Source organism: Crinia signifera, chromosome 5, assembly GCF_055691185.1.
Source record: "Crinia signifera chromosome 5, ASM5569118v1, whole genome shotgun sequence".
Classification (NCBI taxonomy): domain Eukaryota; kingdom Metazoa; phylum Chordata; class Amphibia; order Anura; family Myobatrachidae; genus Crinia; species Crinia signifera.
The window spans coordinates 114,878,239-114,890,651 of NC_139221.1; the positions used below are offsets into that span (position 1 = coordinate 114,878,239).

The window sequence follows — 12,413 nt, forward strand, 5'->3', positions numbered from 1 at the left end:
CGTACAGGGTGTGTAGGTAAAATATAGCATAAATAGGGTATAGCTGGTAGAACTAAAATCAGCATCAGTTCTGAAGTTGGTGTAGAAATTGTGGAGGAGACTGAAGATGAAGGGAAGAACAGGACAGGAGGACAGGTGAGGTAAAGAGGTAGGGTGAGGAAGGAGGGCCCTGCTCATAAGAGTTAACAGACTAAAAGGAGGTGGGTGGACGAATGAAAAACAATAGGATAAGTAGGAACGGATGGAGGGGTAGGGTAGGCAGGATAGGAGGAGCAAAAGAGGTTAGGAAGAGGAGGGATAGGCCAGTCGGAAGAAGTGGGTTTTGAGGGAGCGCTTGAAGGAGGTAAGGGGATCAGAAAGCCTGATGGGTGGCGGGAGGTTGTTCCAGTGCAGGGTGGCAGCGCGAGAGAAGTCTTGGACACGGGAGTGGGAGGAGGTGATTAGGTGAGAGTTCAGTCGGCAGTCGGCGGCGGAGCGAAGAGGATGGGAGGGAGTGTGGCTATAGATCAGTGAAGAGAGGTAGGGAGCGGTGGAGGAGGAGAGAGCCTTGTAGGTGGTGGTGAGGAGTTTAAAGAGAACCCGGAAAGGAATGGGGAGCCAGTGAAGAGATAGACAGAGGGGGGAGGGTAGGGACACATCTTTTTTTTTTAAGTCACTGACTGACAGGTGGCCCCCATTCCTGCCTACGAGGAATCTTGCTGGTAGGCCGCCACTGCTTGTAATGACAGATCTGACTGATCACTGAGGGATATTTATGTTTGTAGATTACTTTTGTAATTATGTAATTTTGTAGTACTTGCAATCCATTCCTTCTACATTTCCAGTTATTCCAGTTTTTGTTTATGGATCATTAATGTGTGTGTGGCAGTGTCACGATCCATCACAGGATTGGATCCCAAAATGACATGTCCCCATTGTGTGTATTAAAAAAGTATACCATATAATCATTCTTTAAGCTTAATTGTGACCTAGGACTGGCACAACATGGCTGGCAGGCTGTGTCCTGTGCTTGACCTGCATGTATCCAGGCCAGGGCAAAGCCTATCATTCTGACAAGCAGCCAGACCAGGGTTCTAAATCTTAATAGGAATTCAACATGCACAGAAAGCACATCATCAGGCCATGGATTGTCATAAATTCAGTTAAGAGAGACAGGATCCAGATCTTGTTATCAGAACCTTATCTTGTCCTTTGCAGTCCAGGATGTAATGAGCCAGGCACTTAAAGGGAGAATGGGCAGTGCAGTAGCGCACGCAGGGGGGGGGGGTTTCTGAGTACCCAGAACCCCCCCCCCCCCAGGAGTCTAAGGGACCTAGGCTGAAAGCTGAGGGTCCCCTCTTCCCATGGGTATAAGAATTTTAAAAATTGGCCCTTGGGAACCGGAGATATCTGACATCCAAGCCTGTTAATTGCTCTTCCCAGTCAGATATTTCAGGTTCTGTCTGACTTAGAGGTTTTCTGAGAGTATATTCCAAAAGCTGAGACTCACGCCCTTTGAAGGACACTATAAGCTTGTATCTACTTTTCCCAGAACCAGAGATATCAGCCTTCTAGCAGCTGGTTACTGCTCCAGCTCCAGCACACCTGGTATGTAGTTTTATATTCTCGTTGGCAGATTGCTCTGCCTCCTGAACTCTGATCCCCCAGTCCCCAATATAATTTGGTAGGTGGGATTCTCTAGTTTTTAATTCCATTAAAATCTAAGAAATCTATTTCTGGGAACTGGAGATATCTGCAGTGAAGCAAGCTGTCCTCCCACCAGAAAATTATGAATAATAAGCCCACCACTATACACCCCTCCTCTGCGTATTAAACATCCTCTACCACCCTGGAAGGTATGTATCAGGGCCCCTTCATTCAGCCCAATGCCCCCTTCTCCCACCATCTGTGCAGTAAAGGGGTAATTAGTGGAAATTACTGATCCAGGCCCCACATGCTGAGCGGTTGATATAATACCCCCTACCACCCGCGGGACATCAAAGCTTCCCCCACCCCTAACGCTGGAGAATCGGTAGGTGCCCCATTACATTGCTATGCCCAGGGGTCTGTTGATGCCCCTGTATGTATATGTATATATTTTTTTATTATTATTTATTTACATTTGGTCTATCTATAATACTTTAACTGACCCGGCATATACTGGGTCACCTAAATGTGTCCATCTCCGTGCTTTGCTCCACCCCTCTGGAAACCCCCTTCCGAAAATCCTGCGTTTGCCCCTGCAGTGTCCCGCTGCGGGGGGGGGGGGGGGGGGGGGGGGCAGTAGGGAGTCCCCTCCAGTCTGACGGAATAGATGCTATGAGCATGCGCAGCATTTGCGGCCGAAAATGGGGTGCGACGTGCCTGCATTTACATATGCCACACACCCCTTTCGGGCGCTCACGCGGACATTGATAAGTTGGGAGGTATGGTTTGAGATTGTATCCCTCTGTGTGTATTCTTAAAATATATTTAATCATCTTTGTAACCATTTTTTTAACTAAAGCTCTGAAGTATTCTTGGAAATAGATAATTCATATTTCAAGCTCTGATTGTGTGTTTTTATGATTCACGCCTATTGGCAGACGCTATAACGTTCTTATATATTGTATTGTGTGTTCAGGTGCGAGCAATGCATACCTTGCGCAGAGAGGAAGCGCTGCACCAGGCTTTGCTGGTGAAAGCATACCTTCTATAGGTGACCTGTGTGTCCAAAGTGAACCTCAAGTCACGGCCGATGCTGTTCAGATTGACTTATCTGGGGGAGTGACTGGTAGGACCATGACAGGCAGTAAAAAATGTTCTTTTGGGGGTGATTCAGACTCACTCAGTGCGGGCCAAATACGCTATCCCAGCTGATTGTTGGGGTTTGCGCAATTTGCAAGTCCTTGGAGTGAACACCTTCGGCGAGTTCCATGCTTGCCGGGTGTTCGGTACAGGATGGGCAGACAGGGGGCGGATACAGGAGCCTAGCCAGCATTTCAAGGGCGCGCCATAGATATAATGGGCGTATCCCTGCAAATGCAGACATTTCGATGCGTGCTTGGGGCTTGATGTCACATGATTTCAGCACCCGTCCCCAATTCATCGGAGAGCGGGCATTAAATAATAATGTAGACTTTCTTTTCAGACCGATGGCAGGAGAAATCATTAGATGGTGAGTGAGCATAGAATGATTTCTCCTTCATGGCCGCATGCCAGTGGATGTGGAAACGTACACATCCACTCACATGCGTGTTTAAAATAAAATAAAAAAACTTGTTTTATTGTAATAAAATAATGTTTTAGATGTATACATTTGAGCCCTATAATATTTTAAATTATTGATAAAACTTTTATCACTGTTACCCGGGCAGTATCATACTTGCCTACTTTTTAAAAACTAGTTTCAGGGAGATTATAGTTGGTAGTAGAATTTTTCACCCATTGAGGGGGTGTGTCATGCTCCACCCAAAGGGTCAGGGCCGCCGAGAGGAATGCAGGGCCCTGGTAAAATTTTGGGGCATGGCCTAATAACAGGAGGCCCAAAGAATGTTAAGGTGGGTGAAAAACAAAGTCATGGGGGGGGGGGGGGGGTGTTATTGCCCCCTCCCTCCACCCACCTCAGCAGCAGCACATGCTGTAGTTGTGTGCTGCAGCTGCCCGGGAGAGACGAAGTGGAAAGGGGGGTGTCGTACCAGGGCCCCCGCTAGGCCCCTCTAGCAAGCCTGGGCCGGGTAATTAGTACCTGTTCCCCCCCTCTCGGCACCCCTGCAAAGGGTGTGTCTATTCCATATATGGAGAGATTGTAAAAAAAAAGTTTGTGAATGTGGTACCTAGAATTGTGGGTGTGTACTGCTACATTGGAGAGGAATATTTTAAAATGACATATCCAAATGTAGATGAGCCCCAAAGTAGTTAGTAAGAGCTACTATACTTGGTAAACTGCTTGAAAACGGTGCTGATCATTCAATGTAAATGTATCTGTCTCTCATTCCTTTTTCCCCAAAAATGTAACAGTGTAATGTGGGCTAGGTGAAATGAGGGAGATTGCTAGACTAATGAGGGAGAGAGGGAGATTTCTGCTATTTCAGGGAGTCTCCTGCAGAATGCAGGAGGGTAGGCAACTATGGGCAGTATTGCTCCTTTGTACTATTTTAAACGGAACAATTAGTCGCTGCAGCTTTATTTACTGTCAACATTTTAAACCTGAATAACTTACCACTGCTTTTTACTTAACGATTGGCCAACACCTAGTAGCGCTGACTCTGCCTACTGTGTTCACTATCTAGTATCTACTCATCATAATAAAGGACAACCTGCTGCCAGACCATAGCATAAGTGATGTGCCAAGACTGCACTTTCACAGTGAGCAGCCCAGCCAATACAAGGAACGTAAATTGCTGGAGTGTATTGCAAAGATCGAATTATTCATCTTGAGAAACAAAGATTTTCTGAGCTGCCTGTGACCTGAGGATTACAATTTAGCCAACTAAAGACATCCCATGACTTGCTATAAAACATCGCAGGCTCCAATCATCTGCTTATATTAATAATAAATGATGACCATTGTATATATATGCACTAGTGATTTTAGTAAGTGTATAGATTTTTAAGGGATCTGCCAGCTGGGATAAGGAGCTGGCACTGATCATCAGGCTGCGAGGGACATGATGCACAGAACACACAATACTTGCATCTTCTGATGCCTGTATCACTGCTGACTGACACTCATAAGTTTCTGTGCACCCCCACGGGGGGGGGAGACAGGCTGATTGATAGGGGTTTTACATGAGCACAGTGTGCCAGTCATCAGTGGCCCAGGGCCCCCGGGAGGGAGGTACAGATTAATCACTGAGAATAGACAAGTGATGGGGCTATTGTCTAATGTAGGGGGCAACCATTTCTGATGCTGCTATTTTACTTATTGTATAGAAGTTTTTCTCTTTGCTGTTTATTAACTACAGTATTACTACTTCTGAGCAACGATTTTCGACACTTCTTAGTACATTTATGTGTTGTATTATTTTCTATTGAAAGTACTTGTGAGTTGGTTCGATGGTTATTGCTAACACACTCCTAATAAGTATTGTGAGTTTATGTCTCTGCTCTGTTGCTTAGTTTAGCCAGCAGCCTCTGTCTAATATTAGTGAACAATGTTGTAGCGATGTGCGGGCTTGGATTGTCCAGATCCGAGCCTTCCCGAATGCGGCGCTCTGAGCTTCCCGCCTGACTCGGATCCGGGCGTGGGGGAAAAACGTCATCGCTCGGTGTTCATTTATCGCAATATTTCTATATAAGTCCTGGCTCCGGCGTGATCTTCTTTATTCGGCATGTGAATGTCAGACAGCATGGATGTGTCTGTGCTGTCTGCAGAGAGAGGGACAAAATAACACTAATGGGGGACAAACTAATGGGGGAACTAACGGAGGCTGCCTAACTTAATAAGGGCTGCTTAGGGGGGACATACACTAAAAGGTACATCTACTAAGGGGGAACTAGTGAGCTGTAAAATAGTAAAGGCCAGGGTACAACTACTAAGGGGTAACTACTGTGGTGGAAACTACACTAAGGGGCATTACTAAGGGTAATATATTCTAAATCAGTCCAGGGGTGCCCGCATGTGTCCCATATCAGTCCAGGGGTGCCCTCATGTTTCCCATATCAGTCCAAGGGTGCCCGCATGTGTGCTGTATAATTCCATGGGTGCCCCCATGTGTGCCGTATAATTCCATGGGTACCCGCATGTGTGCTGTATAATTCCATGGGTGCCCCCATGTGTGCCGTATAATTCCATGGGTGCCTGCATGTGTGCCGTATCAGTCCAGGGGTGCCCACATGTGTGCCCCCAGCAAAGCAAATGGATGTTTATGCAAAACATCCATTCGCTGCTGCGCGGGCGAAGCCGCACTTTGCTGGGGCGGGGGGGGGGGGGGCGTGCGTTCACCGGGCGGGGTTTGGTGGACTCGCAAGGCTGTGAATTCGCAGCCTTGTGAATCAACCTGAATAACCCCCTAAGTATAGCACCAGGGGCGGGATGTATTAAAATACATTGCAGCCCTTCGCGCCCCCCCCACCGCGATGCCACCGCATATGCACGGAGGCCCCCCGCGATACCTGGAATGTGGTGTGCGGGGGTCTCCGTCACCTCTCTGCCCCCTCCTGCATCCCTCACGCCGGGGACAGCTAAGCAAGCTGTCCCCGTTGCCTCCTCCTCCCCCCTGCAGCCGGAAGGACGTCTGGCTGCGTCACTAGGGGGAGGAAGGTGTTACCTTCCGGGTCCAGGAGGACCTGGACCAGGTAAGAGAGGGAGGGGGAGAGGGGGGTCGGCGTTTTTTTCGGCGTTTTACCGCATTGTCCCTTTAGTACATCTCGCCCCAGGTGCCCTCCCCAGGTAACCAAAGGAAAGGTTCCCAAACTACAGCAGTAATATGGGTGGCACTCCGGCGACTTGAGAACAAAGGTTCTTGAAACATTGAACTAAATACAGGTCTCTGTGTTTCCTGATTACAAGTAAAAGGAGTGCCACCCATATATCTGCCATATATACTGTATATATGTGTGTTTGTGTTTTAAAAATGACAGAGATCCCACTAGTCGATACACCAGATTTAGGGATGCCAATCCCGGGGCATTTTTTCAATCCTGGGATCCGGGATTGAAAAATGCTCAATCCCGGGATTCCCGGTATTGGCATCCCCACCAAAAAAAACCATTTTTAGCATAGGACCCACCCCGGCCGACCCGCACATCTACTTACATTAGGGTGCGGGCGGGCGGCCGGGAGTGGGTTTGGAGGTGCACGGTGCCTCCCGGCAAGTGCACCTCCATAGAAGACAGCAGGCGGGCGGAGGTAGGCGGGCGGCGGAGAAGAGGCGGGCAGGCGGGCGGAGTCAGGCCGGCGTGCTGGCGGGCGGCGGAGAAGAGGCGGGTAGGCGGTCACTGGTGACGTGTGGCCTGCGCAGCGTGACCTCTACTGTCACGCTACGCAGGTCGCACGGCGGTCAGGTTACGGGAACAGCCGGGCAGCGTCTGAGCGAGTGCTCAGACGCTGCCCGGCATTAGACTGCGCATGCGCAGTCTAATCCCGAAATCCCGGGATTGGATTCTCCAATCCCGGGATTGAAATTCTGGACTTTTTTAGGCCAAATCCCGGGATCCCGCCGATCCCGATCCCGGGATTGGCCACACTAACCAGATTACATGACCATGCATTTTTTCTTGAACTACTTTCAACTGTCACCATCCAAAACCTCATCACAGAGCTGCAGCCATATCACCAGTGGCGTAACTATAAATTTAGCTCCCCCTACCAAAAAAAAATTACGCAGCTACAGTACACAGACCCCGACGCCCACTACTACTGACAGCAAACTGTGTATTTGTACAGGACAGCAGGTATTTTTCATTGCGCCTCAAGACCGCTGGCTCCCCCAAGCCACAGCTGGGGCTGCCACACCAAAGTTACGCCACTGCATATCACATATCACTCCAACATCTGAAGGGTCAAAATTGGTACACATGCAGAAATGGGGCGTGGCCACAAGTAAAGTAAAGTAAAGCCACCCACTTTCCAGGCATTTAAAATAAATAGTGAGCGCTTATAATATAAATATTACATCTCCACACTTCTCTTGACTCTTATCCATCGTGACGCACCTGCTGCAGGCTGCAGCTCATGTCACATGGTGGCTTGGTGGGCTGAGGGCATATAAAATAAATAAGTATATTTAATATACTTATTTAATAAATAAGTATATTAAATATACTTATTTAATATACCAGCAGTAACCAAGCCACCATGTGACATGAGCTGCAGCCTTTCGAGAGAAGTGTGGAGATGTAATATTTAAAGTACTAGTACAGCCAATGGGTCAGGGTAAGACTCACAAGCATTCAGTATCAATGTTGACCAATGGGTCCCATCTTACAGTCCAGCAGCAGTAGCATGTACAACGCCACTTGCCACAGCACAGGATGAGTGGTACCATGCAGGTTCTGTCCTTTCCACTATTGCAGGGATAGTGCCAAATAACTATGCAGGTGCGCCGCAGAACTCAGTTTGAAGAGCATTCATCACATTTGTATCACACTGTAAGCTACACGTGCTGCAGTACATGCAGTTGCCCCTTCACAGCTTCGAGCCCAGAGGCAGGTGACTTCATTGCCATCCCGGGATGTAGTAATGTATGTGGATGGAGGTTGTACACTAATATTACCTGGGGTGCTAGGGGGTGTAGTAATGTGTGTGCACGCAGCAGATGGTGCAATATAACATACCATACTGCAGAAGATTTCACCTGCAAATGCAGGAGCACACAAATCAGAATGCAGAGTGGCTTTGTTACCGGGAGTGGCGGTGCAATCAGTGGGCTGCAAAGCGTGATCACTGTGCAGAGCTGACATCCCGAAGACAGGAGCAGCCAGGCAGCATCTGAGCGGGTGCTCAGATGCTGCCCAGTGTGTGCTGTGGCAGGCTCCTACGATGCGCCATGATCCCGGCCCAGTCAGTGTCACGTGACATCATGATGCACGGCACCGGCCCGCGCAATGCACTCTTGGGAACGGGTGAGGGGGAGGAGAGGGAAGAGCTCAGCCGGCGCAGTCAGTCCAGGCAGGACACGGAGCCGGGGCCAGGAGGAACGTGAAGTTACATATGCGGCGCACAGTGAATCACTGAAAATGCGGTACATTCGGTACAATTTAAATTTGCAGGTACAGACTGTTAAAAAACAGTACTGTACTTGCAAATTCGGTACAGTTTGAGGGTATGCTAAATATCTCATTTTCTGATTCTCTCACCCCATTACATTTCAACATAAGAAATGATCTTGCCCATAGGAACCAAATTCTGTCTATCATTTTCTAGGATGTAATATAGAAATGATAATGGGAAGAGAGAAAATTGTGAGAGATAAAGTACAAACCAATCCGCTACTGTCCTTATTCAAACACAGATAATGAAATGTAAGCTAGAAGCTGATTAGTTAAATATAATCTAAAGTAAAATGCCAGCTTCCTGTCAGTCAAGTTGCGAAGGGTTTGTTAAAAAAGTAATCACTGATTTTGTTTCGCTGTTCGGCCTCGCGATCTGTGTGCATTCGCAGTCATTAGGTAATCGAACAGCTTGCAAATCCGCACAAAAGCAATCAGGTCTGAATAACTCCCTATGAGTAATTGCAGTGGTTATCCTTAATTATTCTTCAGAGAACGTACAGTACAGTGGTACTAAACCGTTTAAAAATGGGAGGAAAACAGATGACCACTATTGCTTAAAGAATGACAAGAGAACCTGCATATATTTGGTAAGAAATCATTAAATGGTGCAGACATTAAGCTGGAGTGGCAGGCCCAGCCCTCCAAGATGCTTGCAGTTAGCAGCAGCAGCCTGCAATGCAGTGATGATTTACTGAGGAGAACCACAGGGAGGGATGAATGTCCATTTCTTTTTTTTTTCTTTCAGAGAAATGAAGGCACTGGGCACCTTAGATATCTGTTACCCTGAATAACCTATGCGTAATATAAATGAGAAAGGAAGCTAGGAATATGACACAGCAATTTCCCAGACAGCCACGGAGGTAGACACCCACTCTGTAGTGAATACAGCACAGCTGCTATGTATTGTTGCAGCAAGGATGACTTGAAGGTGACATCCTTCTGCAGTATGTAGTAAAACATAGTTGTATACTGTATATCTAGTCATTGTTATGTTATTATTACCACTGTACTTACACTGCATGCATAATGTGGAGTTGCTGCTTTATTATAAACATGTAAATGTACAATGAACAGATTTTTTTAAAATAAATCACAGTAAAAGTATGATCACTAGTACAGATAGACATTTGCTCAATTCAGCACAAGTAACAAAACAAATAGTAAAGCATCAAAGATTATAACATAAAGTAAAGGCCAAAGACCACATACATTTACACAGTGTATTACCTGATAACTTAACCCTTTGAGTGCCAAGTGAATTGGTCAAAACAGGTGTAAACTGTAAAGCAAGTATTTGTATTCATTATAATGACCTGTAATGTTTGCCTTATATAGGAAATATAATATATATAACAAACATGAGCAATGCTACCATGATAAGCAGGTATTTTGAACATCTCTCACAGATATGTTGGCACTCAAAGGGTTAAGTAAATATGGATATTGTTGCTATGGCTTATGCAGTTATTTTCTATTACCCATCAGAGAGGACGTTAAGCAGTGCATGTGTTAACCCATCCCTGCAGGATTAATTGTGTGACATATTCCAGGAAAACGTGTCCACAGAGAAGTATTTGTGCTGCGCTTGAATTGGTGCTGCCGACTGTCATTGTCATTTTTGTTTAGAAGTACTGGAAGCCTGGCTTTCAATATGCCCTTCCCTGATTAATCCGCCTCCAAACACAGCTTGGAGTTCTTTCAGCTGTCAAGGTGAATTGCTTAACAAGGTGAAAGTGAAGTTGGAGCCCAACAAAGTTCCAATCCTCGCCCCTTACTCCTTTCCCCGCTCCACCTGCTAGGAAGCCTGAGGTGGAACTGTATTGCTAAATAGCCATTTAAAGAAATAGACCCACAATGGAAATTTCCCAGATATATACATTTGGAAATGTTTGGTTTAAACTTTTTACTTCTATTTGCAATGAATATCATCATTGAATTATCTATGCTGTCTCCCAAAACCAACCCAGTATGTTACTTGCAGCAGCTGTCATGTTTTACAGCTGATTGTGTGACCAGTCCAACAAAGTAACACTAGTTGTGCACTAGGGCAGCACTGGCCGGCTGTTATAAAGAGCAGTAGCTAACAGTACATACAATGGTGCACTCACCTCTGATCTGCTTTTGAGGCTGCTCCTCTTTGGCCTGAGAAGGACATCCTTGAAGTCAAGCTTGAGGTCTGCGTCCACTCTTGGCATCCTTAAAAATGATCAAGATCCCTCTGTCCTGTAATGCAGAAAGGAGCAGATATCCTTCCTGTTTGCTACAGAGTGTATGAACCAGATAAAACCTGCAACAACCAAAGCCAGTATGTTCTTCAGCAAGAGTATTTATAGTGCGGAGAAGGCCAACAGTGAATGCACAAGCCCCATATCTTTATTAGGCAAGCTCTGTTTTTAGAAAGTGCTTTTGTAGAGCACAGCGACAGTACTGTATAATCTTCCCTCTGGCTCCTGTTCTGCCGGCTAATAGTGTGTGTGTAATACAGGCTGTACTGCTGCGTAACCACCACACCAAGCCACTGTATGAGGGACAGGCAATGAGCTGTGGTGCAGGCTGCTAACAGATCTGGATACACAGTCTGCAGTCACTTCTTTGCCAAACTAGGACTACATCACAGAGCAAATAAGTGTCCCAGCCAAGCACTTTACCATGGGAAGTACTAACAGTTGCACTTGTTAGGGTGTGTGCATCCTTTCAGCTGTGTATTGCATAACATTATCACTAAGGCCCTTATTCAGATCGGTGCGGCCGGAGCCGCATACGGTGCTCCGGCCGCACCAACCAATCCCCGCCTACTATACGGATCGCCACGGCCGTCCGTACACGGACGGCTGGCGATCCGCATGAAAATGGTGGGGCGTACGCCTCCACCATGGTGGGAGCTGCCCCCTGCATTCGATGGTCGGCGACCATCGAAGGCAGGGCCGCACGCCCCACCAGCTCCCGCAAGCTGAGACCACACGGACAATCGTCCGTGTGAAAGCTTGTTTGGGGGCTGAGAGCTGACATCCGGCGATGTCAGCTTTCCGCCCCCATCACTGGCGTCATAGCCTCATTACCATGCATACACCCCGCGTTTGCATGGGAACGCCCATGAAACGCGGGGCGTATACATAGGGAAATGAGGGTATGAAGCCCCTCACGCCCCTATACGCCCCCTTTGCGGCGTCGAAACTTTATGTGCGGCGATTTCGCCTGCACATGCGCAGATTGACCTCTGCGCATGTGCAGACTGAAAACATCGGCGGTACGGCCGCACGCGGGCCGTACCGCTCGATTCAGAATAAGGGCCTTAGACGTGTATCAGTGGGGCCTTCTGCTATATGCAAAGCGATGATACAACTCAGAAGTCAACAAAAAAACAACCCGGTTCCTGTTGACTTGAGCTGTAGAGATCCCGCTTTTTAAATTTGACAAGTCATCCATTTAAAACGAGATATATCTGGAATTAAATTAATATCGGGACGGATGTACTAAGCCGTGAAGAGTGATAAAGTGTAGAGGGATAAAGTACCAACCAATAGGCAGCCTGTAACATGGCAGTTAGAGCTGATTGGCTGGTACGTTATGGCTACACATCCCCTGAGTGTATTATTGCGCTCATTCATTTGCACAGAGTGAGATCGAAATGGAATTTGTAGATTTTTGGACACAAGTTTAATTTTAGATAAACAGCAACAACTGCAGGGGATGTGTGCGGCTGGGAGACTGGCCCACACTTCCGGGAGAGTGGGAGT

At 47.1% G+C, this 12,413-nt stretch overlaps 1 protein-coding gene across 2 annotated transcripts in view; it reads right to left on the bottom strand.

The window, feature by feature from the left end:
* The window catches only part of GMPR (guanosine monophosphate reductase), an 82,361-nt gene extending 71,197 nt beyond the window's left edge, over positions 1–11,164 (bottom strand). The window contains exon 1 of one of the 2 annotated variants that reach the window (XM_083187881.1): positions 10,785–11,164. In XM_083187881.1, coding sequence (XP_083044007.1) covers positions 10,785–10,871 — 87 coding nt within the window. In that variant the 5' untranslated portion in view covers positions 10,872–11,164. The remainder of the gene's footprint in view (positions 1–10,784) is intronic. The other variant, XM_083187880.1, reaches the window with a different exon arrangement.
* Positions 11,165–12,413: the final 1,249 nt, after the last annotated feature.